Below are 19,261 nucleotides of genomic sequence, written 5' to 3' on the forward strand. Positions count from 1 at the left end.
TGCTGGGATTAAAGGCGAGCGCCACCACGCCCGGCTCCTCTTCTGACCTTTGAGAGTAATGGGCACATATATACATGCAGGCACTAAATCTAAAAAATTGAAGAAATTAAAAGAAGAAGAGAACGAAGAATAATTTGAGAGAGAGAGAGAGAGAGAGAGAGAGAGAGAGAGAGAGAGAGAGAGAGAGAGAGAGAGAGAGAGAGAGAGAGAGAGAGAGAGAGAGAGAGAGAGAGAGAGAGAGAGAGAATGAATATTTCTGGGGATGGATGCCTAGGCTTTTCCGCAGGGGCCTTTAAGACTGGCTCCGCCCCTGCTGGACCACAGACTCCGCCCACCCCGGAAGCCCAGGCGCAGACCTCACCCCAAGGAACGACGGTCACGTGGCCCGGCTGTGGCTCGCGATGGCAGCCACCATGGACGGGAGCCCCGGCGGCCGGACGGCCCGGGCGCTGCTGCGGGTGCTGGCGCTGGCTTCGCTGGCCTCGCTGGCTGGGCTGTTGCTGAGCGGCCCGGCGGTCGCCCTTTCCCCGCTGGGGACCGGCTGGCAACGCCCAAACCCTGACCCGCCGGTCTCCCAGGTCCGCTCGTTGCTCTTGGATGCCGCGTCGGGCGAGCTGCGCCTAGAGGACGGCCTTCACCCCGACGCGGTGGCCTGGGCGAACCTCACCAACGCCATCCGCGAGACCGGGTAAGGGTTGGCTGTCCCCATCGCTGCGTAGCGAGTGACAAGGTCCTGGGCTGCCGTCTGGCCTCCCTGGGAAGGCGAGTCAGGCCCAGGGCTGGTGGGTGACGTAGTAACTCCCATCCCTAACCACTGGGGACTTCGCTGAGGGATCTTTGGACCAGTCCCCCTGTCCACAGTGGCCCCGCACTTAAGGCGAGCTGGCCTAGGACTCGCCTTGTAAACCTGGCTGGCCCCTGCCTCCGGAGTGCTGGGACTGAAGGTGTGCACCAGCACACCAAGCTCTATTGCCCGTTAGTCCCCAGCCTTAGGGATAGTGACAATTGTCCAGGATCCCAGGCCTTTTTCTTCCTCCATAGCCAGGGCGGTAGGTGTGAGTGAGCCTGGCTCCAAGCCAAAGGAGAAAGTTGAGGGTCTCTAAATTCACGTGCTGATCATGGCCTGATGCTATGGATATGGAAGTAGGTGCTCAGAGTGATCTCTGTCACTCTTGGAACACAGGCTGGCCCTGTCATCTGTTGTCTCTCCTTAACTCCTTCACCTCATTGGGTCCCCACATCACCACCGTGGACCTAGAACTTGAAGGTGCTTAGTCTTTTTTTTTTTTTTTAGATTTATTTACCATTATGTATACGGTGCTCTGACTGCATGTACACCTGCAGGCCAGAAGAGGACATCAGATCACATTATAGATGGTTGTGAGCCACCATGCGGTTGCTGGGAACTGAACTCAGGACCTCTGGACGAGCAGTCAGTGCCCTTAACCTCTGAGCCATCTCTTCTGCCATGCTCTGTCATTCTTTTTGTTTTGTTTTGTTTTGTTTTGGTTTTTGGTTTTTAGAGACAAGGTCTCTCTGTGGAGCTTTTTGACTGTCCTGGACTCGCTTTGTAGACCAGGCTGGCCTCGAACTCACAGTGATCCACTTGCCTCTGCCTCCCGAGTGCTGGGATTAAAGGCGTGCACCACCACCGCCCGGCTGCTCTGTCATTCTTATCCTTGTGTTGTGCCCTCAAGGACCCAGAGCCAAACAAGATTCCGGCTGAGAGAGACAGACAGACAAAGAGTCCCACAGGAAGCCGGAGCCTGCAGTCGGCTTGGAAACCCAGATTCAGGCTGTGTTGGGGGAGCTTGCAGAACCCGCATGCCCCCACAATCCTCTATGGGCTCATTCTCAGAGGACTAAGCCTCCTGCAGCATGGGTCCCCCATGGGTTTTGGGGGACACAAGATGCTAAAAGTTATCTCCAGTGTTGGTGGTCCTTGGAAGGTTGATGCAGACGTAACAGCTGGGCGGGCCAATCTGGAAAGGATCCAGGGAGAGAAGGCCACACTGACTTGCTGCTGTCTTTGAAGGGAACCACAGCTCTGGCTGGGATCAGGGGGGCACCCCCTGTGACTTGATCTGGTGGCCTGTTCCCTGCTGACTCAAGAGCAGTTTTGCTCTTGTTTAGCAGAGCCAAGAGGGCATGACGAACCCCTGCTTGGATGCAGAGGCACAGGAGCCAGGCGTGCATGGGGAAGGGGTTTTGGACTGGTGGGGGGGGGGCCGTGTAGGAACCAGGCCCGACTGGGCTGCCTGCCTGTCTTGCTGTTTCATGTCCTGTTTCTAGCAGCTTCCATGTCTGTGTTTATCTTGGTTAGATAGTCATGTTTACTGCTCTGAGAATGTGCCCCTCCCTTCCTCGAGACTTGTCCTCCTGTGTGCAATCACCTCTTGAGGGATTTCTCCTGGGAGGAGGATTCCTGTTTTGCTGCCTATAAGAAGGCTCTTTGGAACTCTGGGAACAAGAATAATAAACCGCTACTGCGGCTGCTGCTCTCTTAGCACAAAGGCCCCGCTGTGTTACTGTGTGTGTGTGTGTGTGTGTGTGTGTGTGTGTGTGTATGAGTTAAATCCGCAGTCCCTCGCCCTCGACTCAGTGGTACCTTGGTGGTGTGGGCGCCACAGGGGGCCGTGAAGTGGGCTGGGAGGAGTCACAATAGTCAGGGAGGGTCTTCCTTGGTTGTGCTAGGAATTTCTTTCAACCTCAGATCCACTGCTGTGTGACCCCAGGGCAAGTGGCTCCCCTTCTCTGAGCCTGTTTTCTAGCCTGAGACGGAGTTCAAAGGGTCCCACAGTCTCAGAAAGTACCACTGTTGGTGCATACATTTAATCCTAGCACTTGGGAGGTAGAGGCAGGTGGGTCGCTGTGAGTTTGAGGCCAGCCTGGTCTACAAAGCGAGTCCAGGACAGTCAAGGCTACACAGAGAAACCTTGTCTCGAAAAACCAGGAAAAGAGAGAGAGAGAGAGAGAGAGAGAGAGAGAGAGAGAGAGAGAGAGAGAGAGAGAGAAAGCACCACTGCTGACTGAAGTGAGGGAAGGAAAGGAGTAAGGGTCCTTCAGCCATTTTATGATTGGGGAGACTGAGGCCCCTCACTATGCTGTCATCTCTTCTGCTCTGTCCCTCCTCTCCTATGTCATAGGCCTCTTCACTGTGAGACTCCAACAGTACAGGGGGTTCATAGTGGGAGACCCCGATTTACAGGCAGGGAAGCAGACCCTTGAGGACTTGGGTCAAACAGGAGACATCTGGTCTGCCCTGATCGCCTGACAATGGGAGCTCCAAGCTGGGGGTGCCTGACTCACTGCTTTGGAGTGCAGAGGTTAAGGCCTGGACTCCCCTGGGGTTAGTGTCGTTATAGGTAGTTGCGAGTGTCCCAGTGTGGATGCTGGGTACAGCGCTCAGGTCCTCTGCAGTGGCAGCAAGTGCCCTTAACTCCTGAGCCATCCCTCCAGCCTCCTCCCCACTAAATTATTTTTATTGTTGTTATAATTTATATTTTAGCCAGGTGGTGGTGGTGGCTGTGGCTGTGGCAGCGCACACCTTTAATCCTGTCACTCAGGGAGATAGAAGCAGGAGGATTTCTGTGAGTTTGAGGCCAGCCTGGTTTATAAAGTGAGCCTAGGACAGCCAAGGCCACACTGAGAAACCCTATCTCAGAAGAAAAAAAAAAAAGTAGATTTATTTTCTTTTTTGAGGCAGTCTGGCGGTGTAGTCCAGGCTGGCCTCACATTTCTGTTCCTCCTGTGTCAGGTGCATACCATCATGCCCAACACTGTCAACAGTCTTTGATTTTTGTGGGGAGCCTTCTGGCACTTTAGAAGGATTACCCTGTTAGGTGTAGTCTGTTCCTACATCTCCCCTGGTCTCCTGCTGTTTGAATGTTTGCCTACGAGTATGTCTGTGTGACATGTGCATGCAGCCCCTGTGGAACCAGAAGAGGGCATCTCCAGGAACTGGCATTACAGACAGTTGTGAGCCAATGTGCAGAAGGGCGGGGGAACAACTGAACTCGGGTGCCCTGCAGGAGCATCGGTGTTCTTGCAGTGCTCTAAAGAGAGCAGTGAGGTGCTGTTCACTGGTGAAATAGGTGTCTTGCCAGCCTCTCAGGCTTCTGTTGTTGGTGTGTTGGTGTGTGTGTGTGTGAGTATGTGTGGGTATGTATAGTGTGTGTATATGTGTAGTATGTATATGTAGGTGTATGTATGTGTAGTGTGTGTATATAGTGTGTATATGTGTAGTCTGTGTGTAGTGTATATGTATGTGTTGTGTGTATATGTAGTGTGTTTATATTTGTATGTGTAGGGTGTGTATATGTGTAGGGGCATGTATGTATAGTTTTTGTAGTGTATGTGTGTATAGTGTGTGTACATATGTTGGTGTGTGGGTGTGGTGATTGTAGGATAGAGGTCTACCTTGGGTGGTGTTCCTCAGGTGCTGGCCACCATGATTTTTGAGACAGGATTTCTCCCTGGGTGTGGCTCCTTGATTAGATCATGCTGGCTGGCCAAGAAGCTGGCTGGCCAAGGAGCCCAAAGACGTGCCTGTGTCCTCCTCAGTGCTAGAATTACAAACATGGGCCACCATGCTTGTGAAACAAATACTTCACTGACTGAGCTGTCTTTCCAGCGGAGAACTTTTTTTTAAATTTAATTTAATTTTTTAAAGAGAAAGGGTCTCATGTAGCTCAGTCTGTTCTCAATGACTTTGATCTGCGATCCTCCTGCCTCTACCTCCCAAGTGCCGTCCTCTGCTGCTGTGATGCCCTGTTTATGCAGGGTTAGGGTGGAGCCCAGGGCTTGGAGCATGCGAGATGAGCACCTACCATCTCGCATCCAATGGGCTTCCCAGCATTTGGGAGGCAGAGGCAGGCAGCCTGGTCTACAGAGCAAGTTCCAGGACAGCTGCACAGAGAAACCCTGTCTCAAAAACAGCAATGTATTTCTTTGTGTATGTGCCTATGTGAGGTCATGTGTGTCTTGTGCATGCAGGTGCCTGCAGAGGCCTGAAGAAGACCTTGAATCTCCTGGAGCTGGGCTGACATGTTCTTGTGAGCTGCCTGATGCTGGTGTTGAGAACTGAAATTGGGTCCTCTACAAGAGCAGTGCACGTTCATAATTGCTGAGCCATCTCTGCAGCCCTGTGAAGAAATATTTTAAAGGCAGTTCTATTAAGAAAATAAGAACAAGGGTTGGGGCAGTCATTTATTGGCGGAGTCAGGTCACAGTGAGAGACTTCATCTCAAAAAGAAAAAAAAATGGTAGCCTGACTTGATACCAATCCTGCTCTGCCCTTAGTGACTTGTGGCCCTATATCAGTTGGGCACTGGGCAACAGTGCTTTATAACAAATAGTCCCAGTGGCTGCTGACCCTCATGGGGGTGAGCCCCTGGGGCCACTGCGCGTCAGGCCTCAGGTCTGCAGACCTGCTCCGCCCTGGGTATTTTCCGTTCTGGGACCCATGGGCTTGGTTGTGATGTCTTTCCATGACAGTGGCAGAGGCACAGAAGGACTGGGGAGTCAAGAGGCGTCTTGTGCTTCTTAATAGCACTGTGTCACTTCTCCCCTTGACCCTCTGGGCAAAGCAAGCTGTACGTCGGACCCAGCATACGTGGCCGTGTGGGCAGAGCATGTGGCCATGGGTGGAGACGTTTCAGGGCCTCACAATAAAACCAGGGGACACAGGGCATGCACCATTGCGATGACAAGCTCTGTGCCCGTCCCCACCTCTTCCATGTGATGGGGTCTAGCTGGAAGAACCGTGGGGTTGCCACTAGACACGTCGGGCGTGGCTGCTGGGTCATTGCCAGTTCAGCAAATGCCAGCCAGCGAGACTGGGGAACCTCAGTTGGCGTAGGTGGGAGAGAGGAGGCTGATTTAGTCTGTTTGAAGTACATCCTTCCTGTTTTCCATGCAGCACTTCCTGTCCCAGGGATCTGGCCCAGCAGTTAGGCAGGTGCAGGCAGGCAGGCTGACATCTGTGTGGGCACTTGTTGACATGCTCTAAAACTTGGGGCTGGCCAGGTGTAGTGTCACATGCCTGTGATCTCATCACTTGGAAAGCTGAGGCAGGAGGACTGGAGTTCAAGCCAGCCTGGACTAATAGTCAGACCCTGTTTGAAAAGGGGACAGAAACAAAAAATGGGGCTGGAGCACTTGCCTGGCCCACGAGGCCCTGGATTCCATCTGTAGTGTAAGGAGCAGAAATCCAGACACAGACACACACAGACACACACACACACAGACACACACAGACACACACACCCCGTGCCATGAGTCTGGCTGTGGCAGCTGGCTTTGCGCGTGTGCGCACACACACACACCACCATGAGTCTGGCTGTGGCAGCTGGCTTTGCGCGCGCGCGCACACACACACACACACACACACACACACACACACACACACATCTTGCCATGAGTCTGGCCGTGGCAGCTGGCTTTGCAGGTTGACTCTGCTGTTGACTGATTGTCCTCTCTCTCCCCTCCAGGTGGGCCTATCTGGACCTGGGCACAAATGGCAACTACAATGACAGCCTGCAGGCCTATGCAGCTGGTGTGGTGGAGGCCTCTGTGTCTGAGGAGGTAAGGCCAGTGTGGGAGCCTGGGGTCCCAGCTGCCTGTCCTGTTCCACCCCGCCCCCCAAGCCATGACATCCTCGGGGCCTTGGGTAGGATCGGGGCCAGAACCTCCTGTCCTCCATGTAGGGGAGAAAAAGAGCCGGGTCTTCAAAACAGCACATAAAGCTGGGCGTGGTGGAACACAGCTGTTACTGCATGAGTTGGGAGCCTGAGGCAGGAGGATTGCAGAGTTTAAGGGTAGCCTAGGCTAGAGACTAAAACCAAATCAAACAAAGCAAAAAAAAAACCCAGGCTATGACTCACGTCTGGCCTCCTAGCAGTTGGAGGGGATGGAGGGACAAGCTCGAGGAATCCAGAACCAACCTTGGCTACCCATCTAAAAAGAGAAAGCAGTGTAATCTATTGGTTTAGGGTACACTCTGTAGACCAGGCTGGCCTTGAACTCACAGAGATCCAGCTGCCTCTGCCTCCTGAGTGCTGGGATTATAGGGTGTGGCCTCCCTTTCTGATACTAGAGATAAACCTAGGACCTTTGCATGTCAGGCAAGCCCTCTCCCACTGATCTCCTCTCTCAGGCCTCTCTGAACTTTTTATTTTGAGACAATCTCATGAACTTGCCTAGCCTGACCTTGAAATCACTCTGTAGTCCAGGCTGGCCTTGAACTTGTGACCCTCACACCTCCGCTTCATGAGCGCTGATAGACACATCACCTCACTTGCCTCCTACTTTTGTTAAATTAGCTTTCCTGCATGTGTCAAGTCCCCAAACAGCATAGCCTCTTGCTTATCTGGTTTAGAATTGAAAAAATGGCAGTCACTGTCAGGCGTCCCACCCATCAGAAGAAATCAGCTTGGCTGTGGGTAGTAGCTTTGCCCATACAGGTGGTGTGCGAAGTGGATACCTATAGGAAATTACTGGGCATCAGTGTATAGAGTGGGATCCACTCAGGGTCCAGTGGCCACTATTTGAGTATGTATCCCATTGGTGACCCAGGCACATGCAAGGGCTCTCCCAAGTGGCTTTAAGTAAGAACTCCCAAAATGGTAGGTGGGAGCAGGCTGGAGGCCCTGTCCTGGTGGAGCTTGATAGGGTAGTGACAGCGGGGGACCATGAGAATGGGGCTGGTGCTATGGGGGTGGAGGCTCCTGGGAGCAGCCTCAGGGACTCATCCTAAACTTAACCGCCAGCCAGGCCTCCTAGGAGCCTTTCTGTCTAGGGAGGTATTTGGGGACACTGAGGCAAGGCCACAGTGGCCTTGTGCTGGGATCCTGAGGGATGTGCCTGGCACTTTGCCTGTGTCCTCTCACTGGGTCTCACCCAGGCCCCTGAGGCAGGAGGGGATGAAACTCAGTCCTGAGGATGAAGGCACTTCCTCAAGGATAGACAGCAGTTCAAGCTGAGGAGAAGCATTTGAATCCAGCTCCGTGTGGCCCACGTCTTCAGTCCTGATGGTTCGCTCTATTGCTGCCTTCCATGGTCGGGTAGGGGATCATGGCTAGTCCTCAGATGAACCTCAGGTAGGGCGGGCAGTGGACAGTGCTCTGCAGGCTCCGGAAGCCACAAGGAGACAGGGAGCATTGGTGGGGCCTGCATGTGAGCAGGACTTGGGGTGTGTCACTGAGCAGGCTGTCTGTCCTCAGGGTGCAGAAGGAGGCTTTCTGGTTGGGTGGGGTGTGGCCAGAAGTTGCCATCAGCAGCTGTGCAAGCACTATGGGGCTTTGCAAAAGCAAAATGCACATTTTGACATGGGCCCCCGTCAGCCCTGTGGTTCAATGTTTGGGTGTTTTGGGGACACAGATACTTGCCTACCTGTGCCTCAATTTCCCCATCTGTAAATCAGATGCGTTGGGTTCACTTCACTGTAATGAAATACCCAAGACAATGAGCTCAGAAAGGGTCATAACTCTTAGGGTCCCAGCCCAAGACTGGGTAGATCATTGCTTTGGACGCCAGTGACAGGGACATATACACGGCATAGCAAGGTATTCCCTTTATGAACCAGAAGACAAAAATGGAACAGGAAGAGAGTGGGTCCCCTTTTAGTGCTGTCCTCCTAGGTCCTGTCTCCCAGCAGTGCCACCTAGTGGACCAAACCCATAACAGCCTCTGGACAGCCAGCCCAGGCTGGACCACTGTGTGGGGATGGCAACCACACCACCTAGAGCACTGGAGGCTGCAGCATATCCATTCATCTGTGTGATGCTGCTCAGTAGCACGAGCTGCGGGCTAGCAGCCCTCCTCCCATGGAGCATTGGCTGTGTGCCCTGGTTCTTCTAGGCTGGGTCAGGCTGGTCTTGGTGGGCTCCCTTGTGCTGCTGTAGTCAGCTGGCAGGGCACTGGGTAGCTGGGTGGCCTAGGATGACCCCATTCAGCGTCCGTCAGCTGGAGGACAGGGAATGCTAGCTGGAGCCTCTTTCCCTAGCAGGCAAGCTTAAGCTCATCTACACTGCACCTGGGTAGTGCCGAAAGCCTGGCACGCTTTTCTGGCCCCATGAGTCAGCAGGGGGACCTGTTTTGTTTCCTCTGTCCTCCATGCTTAGAACAGAGCAGGGAGCGGTCCAGAAACACATTTGTCTGGCCAAGGGCAGTGGTACATGCTTGCAGTGCCTGGAGTAATCCTAGCAGCCAGAGGCCGAGGAGGGCGAACCTGTCTAAAAGTCCAAGCAATGGCAGGGAAGGTGGCTGCATTTGTAGATAGCTTGCCTAGCATGCTCCAGGTTCCATCCCCAACACTGTATAATCAGGCTTGGTAGTGCACAGCTGTTAATCCCGGCACTTGGCAGGTGGTGGCAGGAAGATCAGGTGTTCAAGGCCAGCCTCAGGTCTTCAAGACCTTACCTTCAAAAGACCCAAACAAAAGAAAACAAAATCAGACCTCAAGGACTAGGCTGTGGTCCTGTAGTCTTGCAGAACATTTGCTTGGCTTACATGAGGCCCCAGCCTCAATCTCCAGTACAGACACCAACAGAAACAACCCAAGACCCCATATTTGGTGACAGAGCACATTGCTCAACCTAGGCCCCGGCAACAGAGGGGGAGCGGTCTAGTCTAGACTGTCCATGTCACCAGCCCCAGAGGAGGGAGACTTGAAGGATGACCAAGAGCTATGTAGGCTGGGGGCTGCCTTTGCACTGTGGTGGGGCGAGTCCTTGGGTCCTGCCTGGAGTGAGCAGCAGCTGCCCTGCCTCCCCACAGCTAATCTACATGCACTGGATGAACACGGTGGTCAATTACTGCGGCCCCTTCGAGTATGAAGTCGGCTACTGTGAGAGGCTCAAGAGCTTCCTGGAGGCCAACCTGGAGTGGATGCAGAAGGAGATGGAGCTTAGCCGGGACTCTCCGTACTGGCACCAGGTGCGCTGGGCTGCCCTGCTTGCAGAGGGTCGCTCTTTTGGGTGTGCCCATCTCCCGTGCAGTCCCTGACTCCGCTCCAGTCCCCATCAGCATCTGCACTCCCCCTCCCCAAGCTGCCATCCTTCCATCTGTCTGCTCGATGGACCTCCAGCTGCCCATTCTGGCCCAGATGTCCAGCCCTGCCTTCCTGCTGTCAAAGAACCCAGATGCAGCTAAGTGGTGGCACGTGGTTCTTGCTGTCAGGGAGGTGGCAGAAGGCTGGATACAGGCGAACACCATTTCAGAAAGGGAGGGAGGAGAAAAATGAAAGCGTGCAATGTAGTGATTTTGAATTCCCTTCCTGGGCAGCTGCCTAGGTTGTCAGCGCAAAAGGCACAGAACTTGTGAGTTCTCTACAGTGCTGAGGGTTTAGCTGTGCAGCACAGTCAGTAGCCTCTGTGGATGGCCATGCTGCCCATTTGCACGGCCTCCAGCGCTCATGCTGTTATCCTCCCTATACGTAGTTGGCCCTGCCAACCCATCACCTGGCACTTGTCCTTGCTGCATCAGGATCTCTTCCCTCATATGCCCACTCATCCCTCTGTGTATCTGCCTACTCATCCCTGCATATGTCCCCATCCCGACCAACACACATGACCTCATCTACCCTCCAGACACCCATGTGCCCGTTCTGACCATCCATCTATGCATCTACTTACTAAGGTATCCGTTCATCTACTTGGCGAGACACACGTGCGCACATCAACCCATCTACCCTCCAGGTCATCCACTCACTTTCCTGCCCGTCCATCCATCCTTCTGTCTATCCACCTCCCTCTCTCGTCTGTACTAAGTTCCTGGTATGTGCCCAGCACCAGCCGAGACCCAGTGAGGGGCATGGTGATGCCCTCTAGTTACAAGTGCTGAGGCAGAACTGACAATGGAGAGAAGGCAGCAGGTGCCAGGGGCAGCCACACAGCCAGCATCTAGGACTAGGGAGGTTTTGGCAGACTTGGTGGAGGAGGTGGCTTTTGATACAGGCTTTTAAGTGAGGGTGACTTAGGGTCAGCCTGAGGCTGTGTCATAGAGTTGATACTGAGAGCAGGAAAGGGGTCAGGGCTGGCTGGAGCCTATGAAGCGCCCCTGGGCCAGGTCAGAGCCCCTGCAGTGGTGGAGAAGGGGGAAACTGGGGGGCCTTACCCTCCCTCTGCCCCTCCCCTAGGTGCGGCTGACCCTCCTGCAGCTGAAAGGCCTGGAGGACAGCTACGAAGGCCGTTTAACCTTTCCAACTGGGAGGTTCACCATCAAACCCTTGGGGTTCCTGTAAGTGCCCCCACCCCCACCCCGCAACCTGCGCAGGGTGGGTAAGAAGCCATGAACTTCATAGTCATCTCCGTTCCATGTCAGCTCTACCACTTCCTACTCCCAGAACACAGTTGGCCCTGAGCCTCAGCTGTGACATGGATGGAGAGTAGCCACTGACGCTCCTCCCATCCCGCCTCCTCAGCCTGCTGCAGATTGCTGGAGACCTAGAAGACCTCGAGCCAGCCCTGAATAAGACCAACACCAAGTTTTCCTTGGGCTCGGGTTCCTGCTCCGCCCTCATCAAGCTGCTGCCGGGTGGGCGTGACCTGCTGGTGGCGCACAACACTTGGAACTCCTATCAGAACATGCTACGCATCATCAAGAAGTACCAGCTGAAGTTCCGGGAGGGGCCGCAAGGTGGGAGGAAGGGGCAGCCTTGAGAGAGGCTGTGCACAGGGGCGGGTCTTTGGGTGGAGCTCTGGAGAGCAGCACCAGGAATTCTTACTTGGCAAGCAAGACCTTTCAGCGGGCCCCCAAGAGTTACTACCACCCCTCTGCCTGCACCTACCCTCCTTCCTTCTTACAGCTCTTTGATCCCTGGGCCTTCTTGCCCAGAAAACGCTGTACTACTCAGCTCTGTGTCCTGGCTGGCCTTGAACTCTAGTGTGTGCCCAACATAGGCCCCTCACCCAACAGGCAGACAAATAATGGCAGTGGGGAGAAGCCGGTTGCATACAGTGAGGTGGCACTGAACTAGAAATCCTCCTGCCTCAGCCTCCCCCATACTAGGATGACACTCATTACCGTGTTTCTTACATTTTGGTTTGATTTGGTTTTGGGGTTTTGTTTTGTTTGTTTGTTTGTTTTTGTTTTGTTTTTGAGAGAGAGTCTCTCTGGTTTTTGGTTTTCAAGACAGGGTTTCTCGGTATAGCGTTGGTTGTCCTGGACTCCCTTTGTAGACCAGGCTGGCTTCAAGCTCACAGCCTTCCTCTGCCTCCTGAGTGCTGGGAATGCTGGGATTAAAGGTGACACCATGCCCGGCTTATTTCTTATATTTTTAATCCTTTAAAAACCTTAAGGGCTGGGGATATGGCTTTACAGCAGAATGCTTGCCTAGCTTAAGCAAGTTCCTCCAAACAGTATCACTAACACACCGTGGAAGTCATGTGTAGGGGAAATCTGCTAAACAGGCCTCTTTGCATGTGGCATCCTCAGCCCTTGGGAAGTTACCCTGGGGATTGGTTGTTTCCTTGTAGCTGTTCAAAGGTCCCTTTTGAATTTGCATTGCTTTATTCCTCATTTGGTATCAGTTGTGTACAATCACAAACCTAATGGGCTCAGAGTAGACACCGACCCCCCTCTGAGCTTCCCACGGCTGACCTTCCTGATGAAGTCAGATCCAGCTATGTTTTTAAGAGAATTGATTTATTTGCACCTTTATACAACTAATTCACCATTCAGCAGTGTTTAAGGTGTTGAAGTGTTTCCAGCTACATTGAGGAGCATCTTGCTGTCCATCATATTGCAAGTGTGTTATGGAACTAGTAGGGACAGTCAGTGGGCTCTTCCCCCCTTCCTTCTCCTGTTCCCCCTTCTGCCCTTTCTTTCTCCTCCTCCTTCCCCCTCCTCCCTCTCCCCCTTCTTCCCTTCCTCTATCTCCTCCTCCTCTACCTGTCCCCCTTCCTTTCTGAGCTAGAGTCTCAGTATATAGCTCGGGCTGGCTGGGAGCTCAGGTGTAGTCCGGAAGGCCCTCCTGCCTCACCGTCCTGCAACTAGCAACCTAGGCAGCTGCCGCCCCCAAATTCCATTTGAAGGGCCTCGTTTGCTCTGACAAATGACCGAAGGGAGGAGGGTGGGCCTCATGAGGACTACTTGTGCCTCACTTGAGACCCCAGCCTTGAGGGGTAGGGGATGGGGTCCCCACTGGGCCTGCCTGACCAGCTCCTACCCTCCCCAGAGGAGTACCCCATGATTGCTGGCAGCAACTTGGTTTTTTCATCTTACCCGGGCACCATCTTCTCCGGCGATGACTTCTACATCCTGGGCAGCGGGCTGGTGAGTAGTTAAGGCACATGCTCCCTAGGGATGTGGCACACAGAGACTCTACGGATACAGTGCACGGCCTCTCAGCGCTGAGAGGGTCTACATCCTTAGGATCTACTACTGGTCTTGGGGACCTTTGCAAAGCCCTTGAGCACAGTGGCCTTGGTTTGTTTTTCTGTGCTCAGCATAAACACCGCCTTTCTGCTGGTGACCTTGCTCCCCCTGTTCTGCCCTCTCCCCACCCCCTAACCTGGCCAGTTCTGAAGAGCTGCTGTTTGAGGTGCTTTGTCTCCTCCGCTCCCCTGGCTGGCATCCAGGCCTCTTTAGAAATCTGTTCCTGGCACCCGAGATGACAGACTGATGCTGCCAGGAAACAGACTTTGCTTCGGAAAGCGCCCTGGGTACAGTGGATGTGAGGGCATGAGCAGGCGTGGTGGGGCTCCTGTCTTGTTGCTTCTTCTGAGTGTGAGAGAGGCTTGAGAGGGCTGGGGGTGGGAGGCAGCCCCTGAGGGCTTTAGTCACAGCATGACGGAACTGGAAGCCATGGAATCCCATGCCTTTCCTGGGTCTGTGTCATGGACCACTCTGACAGTGTAGCCTGCTAGTGACGCTCTCAGACTCCACAGTCTCACTATCTAACCCTGGTTGGCTTAGAATTTTCTATGTAAATCAGTCTGGTCATGAACTCAGAGAGATCCACCTGCCTCTGCTTCCCAAGTGCTGGGTTTAAAGGTGTGCACCACTATACCCAGCTTTTTTTTTTTTTAATTAAATTTATTCATGTTACATCCTGATCTGCAGCTCCCTCCTTCCTGGTCCTACCAAATTTATTTATTTATTTATTTTTTGTTCGTTTGTTTTTCCAGGCAGGATTTCTCTGTGTAACAGTTCTAGCTGTCCTGGAACTCTCTCTGTAGACCAGGCTAGCCTTGAACTCACAGCAATCCGCCTCCTCTGCCTCCCAAGTGCTGGGATTAAAGGCTTGCGCCACTACTCATTCTGGGTTTCTTTTCTTTTTAAATTTATTTATTATTATGTATTCAGTCCTCTGCTTGCATGTAAACCTGCCCGCCAGGAGAAGGCACCAGATCTCATTACAAATGGTTGTGAGCCACCATGTGGTTGCTGGGAATTGAACTCAGGACCTCTAGAAGAGCACACAGTGCTCTTAACCACTGAGCCATCTCTCCATCCCCCCTTTTAGTTTTCTAAGGCAGCATCTCATGTAGCCAAGGCTGGCCTATGTAGCTGAGGTTTCCTTGAGCTCCTGATCCTCCTGCCTCCACCTCCCTAGTGCCGGGGTTAAAGGGTGTGCAGCACCGTGCCTGCCTTCAGTGCCTTCTTTAAAATACTGGCCTAGGCACACCCCTAAACTTCCTCGCACTTGGGAGGTAGAGGCAGGAGAGTAACCAAGACTTTGAAGCTAGCCTGGGCTACAGTGTGAGATGGTAAATGCCTCCAAAAGAAATAAAACTTGGAAACACTCCCCTACGTGGGTCCTGCCATCTTGGCCACTTTTTAGCCCTCCCCTCTGTAACGGAAGACTCGGCCAGCACCCTCGGGGGCACAGAGGAGTGCGCTCTGGCTTCAGACTAGGGGGTGGTGGACCCTGCTCCCAGTCACACGCAGCTGCAGGCTTCTTAGCCTCAGGTCTCAGCGCACCTGTCTTTCAGGAGCAGGCGGCAGTGTGAGCGTGTATCCCTGGAGAGGGTGGGAAGGGCTGCCAGGGCTGCTGCTGTGGCGATTCCTACCACAGGGCCACCTTCCAGCTGCCAGGACATGGCCACCAGGTCGGAAGTGGAGTTTCATAGGCACTGCTTGGCTGTTGATCCAGTTCTGTTGTTTTGTCAGAGATGGGGGCCTTACTCTGTAACCCTGGCTACCCTGGAGCTCACCGTAGACCATGCTCAGCTTGAACTTGTGGCAATCCTCCTGCCTCTGCTTCCTGAGTACTGGGTTACAGGCATGTTCTACCACGTCTGACTGGTTCTGCATTGGCTTTAAATAATGAGCACAAGGAGTGTTTATGTAGACACATACAGGCTCTGGGGGTGGGGTTGGGGGTGCGGAGGGGAACTGAGGTGAGAGGCTTCGTAAGCAGCAGTGGGTGGCTCGTGACTCCAAGTCAGATGAGGTGGGCTAGCTGGGGTCTTCCCAAGCTCCCTGGCTACTGGGGTTCCAGATGAATAGCCTCAAGTCACCAGCTGTCCCTGTGGAACTTGAAGAAGGGGCGGGAATGAGATGCGGTCTCTTGGGGGAGAGCTCACTCTGTGGCAAGAAAGGCACCTAAGAGTGCCTGCCACTCCGGGCTCCCCAGTCTGATCCCCAAAGCAGAGCTGAGCGCATGGTCCCGAGTCTCCCCCAACCCAATGCTTTTCTCTTTTTTTAAAAAATATATTTATTTATTATGTATACAGTGCTCTGCCTACATGTCAGAAGAGGGCACCAGATCACATTATAGATGGTTGTGCGCCACCATGTGGTTGCTGGGAATTGAACTCAGGACCTTTGGAAGAGCAGCCAGTGCTCTTAACCTCTGAGCCATCTCTCCAGCCCTCCAATGCTTTTCCAAGGAATCCCTAATGGGTGTACACCAAAGCAGGTTAGGGTTGTAGGAAAAGCATAAACATTGCCTCCTGAGCCAAGACTGGCAGGGCTGCCACATGGAGTCTGGAGCCTACCTTGTCTCTCTCACAGGTCACCCTGGAGACCACCATTGGCAACAAGAACCCAGCCCTGTGGAAGTACGTGCAGCCCCAGGGCTGTGTGCTAGAGTGGATTCGAAACATTGTGGCCAACCGCCTGGCCTTGGATGGGGCCTCCTGGGCAGAGGTCTTCAAGTGGTTCAACAGTGGCACGTGAGTGTGTTCCTGTCTCAGCCTCTACTTGGGAACCATTTAGTACTCAGACCACAGGGGACCCATTGGGTTCCAGGGCCCTTTGCCCTTCCCCTTCTTGCCGATGCTTACCGGGGTAGCTCGAGCCCCTTCCTTGTTTTATACATGGTGAGACTGAGGTTCAAGAAGGAAAGGATTTCTTTTCTCCTGCAAGCTCCTTCCCTTGGGGCTATCCAGCTGGAAGATGTGTAACTTGAGGGCTCAGATCTGTGGAGGAGGAGAATGTCATGGAGCGGGACCTGGAACCCAGGTGCCACGAGTGGGTAGGAGTCGGCTCTTCACTTTAGGAAGTGCTCGGGAGCCACCATCTGTACATGAGCAGAGCTGAGCCTGTGCTGCAAGAGGGTTTTGTGGGCTCCTAGTTAGCCTGCGGTGTCAGGGTGTTGTCCACCAGTCCTGAGGCTGGAGAAGGCTTCCAGGCCTGACGTGGTTCCTTCCTTGTGCCTGGCAGGTATAACAACCAGTGGATGATTGTGGACTACAAGGCATTCATCCCCTCTGAGCCCAGCCCCGGAAGCCGGGTGCTTACCATCCTAGAACAGATCCCGTGAGTTCCCGGGGCAGAGGGAAGAAGGGAGGCTGAAGCAGCGATGCTCCTGATGGGAACAGGAGACTCAGGACACAACACGGTTCCTGCTCAGGGTGCCAAGGGCCCTCACACTGCCTGTGCCCCAGAGCGTCCCCTCACTTGCTTTGTCCATTTCTTTCGCTCTCAGGGGCATGGTGGTGGTGGCTGACAAGACTGCCGAGCTCTACAAGACGACCTATTGGGCTAGCTACAACATCCCGTATGTATCCCTCCTTTTTTCATGCCCTCCCCCGATGCCAAATCACCTCTCTGAGGCAGGGTCCTTCCCCAGGTAGCATTTTAAACATACAGAACAAGAACTGCCCCAGTTCCTCTCCTGCTGGGAAAGTTCCACGTCAGTCATGTGTACCCTCCAGTGCTAGGCCGTGCTGTAGGGTGGCTTGGGGTGACCACACCTTGGGGCTGGGCATTGCTAGTCATTCCCATAGCTTCTAGGAGGTGGAGATGCCCATGCAGTGCCCAGGCTGTAGCTGAAGCGTGGCTGGGGCAGCCTGATCCCAACAAAGCCAGTCTTAGCTCCCTTATATCCTGTGCTTTCCCAGGCTGCCACTGGGTCCTTGTGACCATGATCCATGAATGCAGCAGCATGTTCTCATCCCACAGATGTGGAAACTGAGGCAGGGATCCTGGCTCACCCACAGCTCCGTGGTCAGAGAATAGTGAAGTGGGATTTGACCCTAGAGCCCAGGTTCGTGCTGAAACCTGATGCAGTGCCAGCTATCCCACTGTGACTGCCCCTCCCACCATGCTGGCCACAGCCACAGCCAGCTGTGTGGCCAGGGCGAGTCCTGGGTGACCACTCTTGTCCCAGCAGGTTCTTTGAGACTATATTCAACGCTAGTGGGATGCAGACCTTGGTGGACCAGTATGGAGACTGGTTTTCCTATACCAAGAACCCTCGAGCCCAGATCTTCCGGAGGGACCAGTCGCTGGTGGAGGACATGGACTCCATGGTCCGGCTCATGAGGTGAGTCAGCATACAGCTGGCTTGGTGCGGTGAGCAGCCTGGTGTGTGTGTGTGTGTGTGTGTGTGTGTGTGTGTGTGTGTGTGTGAGAGAGAGAGAGAGAGAGAGAGAGAGAGAGAGAGAGAGAGAGGACTGCTGGACTTCCACCAGCCTTGGTCTGTAGATGGTGGGCCCTGCTCCTTGTCATCGTTAGGGAGTCCCTTCCTCCTGCAAGGTAGAGATGCCTGTCGAGGAGGACCCAGGCTGGAGCTGAAGTGTGGCTGGGCAGCCTGGTTCCCATAGATGCGGTCCAGGAATACACCGGGTGTCTGTCCTGCTCGGAGGAGGGCCTGGAGAACCTCCCCTAGGAAGAACCCAGTGATAAGGCTGGAGTGACCTGTGGAGCGGTAAAGGTGGTCCACATCTGGCCCTGCCTGAGCCAAGGCTGGTGTTGGGAGAAGCCCAGAATGTTTGGGAAGCTTCGAGACCCTCTGCTCCATGAAGGTCTGCCTAGGATAACTGTTGTCCCTTCCTTCTGCACCCAGGTACAATGACTTTCTTCATGACCCTCTGTCACTGTGTGAAGCCTGTAACCCAAAGCCCAATGCGGAGAATGCCATCTCTGCCCGCTCCGACCTCAACCCTGCCAATGGTTCTTACCCGTTTCAGGCCCTGCAACAACGTGCCCATGGCGGCATCGATGTGAAGGTTTGTCACCCAAGTCAGTTGTCATATGTCCTGGGAGAAGATGGGTTGCATAGGTGCAGGGTCAGAGGTCAGACCTGGGCTGAAGTTGGGTCAGGTTAAGGGGACATCTGCTTTGGGGTCAGCAGCTTTAGAATGGTGCTCTAAGGAAAGGTCAGGGTGGGAGTTGGGCCTCACCAGCTCAATGATGTGTTCTCTGGCCCTCAGGTGACCAGCTTTTCACTGGCCAAGTACATGAGCATGCTGGCAGCCAGTGGCCCCACGTGGGACCAGTTGCCCCCATTCCAGTGGAGTAGGTCACCATTCCACAACACGCTGCACATGGGTCATCCGGATCTCTGGACATTCTCACCCATCAAGGTCCCGTGGGACTGAGGATCTGCCTCTGCCCCGCTGCCTCCGCCCTCTGTGGCCAGTAGGGTCACACAGCTGCCGTCCACCCCTCAGGGCGCCATCCTCACTGGACTGTGGTCCTCCAGTGAGCTAAGGGCTGAGTATCCGGTCCCCGAGCCTTCCGCCACCCCCCATGGCTTTTCTGCCCCTGTCACCAGTGGGCTGGGGCTTATGCTTGACTGTGGGCCTAGTGGGATCCTGGGCACCATTCTCCTAGTGCTGGTCCCTCAGTATATGGGGACACTGATGGGGCTCGTCATGGTTGTCACTACTGGTCTATGGGCCCATCGCCTCAGGAAGCAGCCCTGCATCTCCTCTGGGCAGCTTTTCTGAGGGCAGAAGCTTGAAAACAAAAACCAAAGTTTGTGGCTGCTGTACCTGGAGGGTCTTGAGTCTTCTTTCTGCAGGAGTGCCAGACCATCACCCCACATTCCCTCCCCTGCCCCCAGCCAAGCCTGCACCTGGCCTCC

At 54.1% G+C, this 19,261-nt stretch overlaps 1 protein-coding gene and 1 long non-coding RNA gene across 3 annotated transcripts; one reads left to right on the plus strand and one right to left on the minus strand.

The window, feature by feature from the left end:
• Nucleotides 1–346: 346 nt before the first annotated feature.
• Nucleotides 347–19,168, plus strand: PLBD2 (phospholipase B domain containing 2). Of its 2 annotated transcripts, none has more exons than XM_084763461.1 (12): nt 347–688; nt 6,492–6,585; nt 9,778–9,936; nt 11,138–11,238; nt 11,423–11,637; nt 13,178–13,275; nt 15,961–16,121; nt 16,612–16,707; nt 16,877–16,948; nt 17,564–17,716; nt 18,363–18,401; nt 18,606–18,745. In XM_084763461.1, the coding sequence occupies exons 1-11, from the start codon at nt 402–404 to the stop codon at nt 18,397–18,399; spliced, it is 1,473 nt and encodes a 490-aa protein (XP_084619587.1). In that variant the 5' UTR covers nt 347–401; the 3' UTR covers nt 18,400–18,401; nt 18,606–18,745. The 2 variants fall into 2 exon arrangements, with proteins under 2 accessions (XP_084619587.1, XP_084619586.1); XM_084763460.1 differs by having other exon boundaries at nt 349–688; nt 18,239–18,401; nt 18,606–19,168.
• LOC311587046 lies at nt 5,196–6,500 on the minus strand. The gene is made up of 2 exons (XR_014775742.1): nt 6,372–6,500; nt 5,196–6,298 (listed from the first exon to the last, which is right to left on the minus strand). It is a non-coding gene; the product is annotated as an uncharacterized lncRNA (long non-coding RNA).
• Nucleotides 19,169–19,261: the final 93 nt, after the last annotated feature.

Source organism: Acomys minous (genome assembly GCF_964271855.1).
Source record: "Acomys minous genome assembly, chromosome: 16".
Taxonomy (NCBI): Eukaryota; Metazoa; Chordata; class Mammalia; order Rodentia; family Muridae; genus Acomys; species Acomys minous.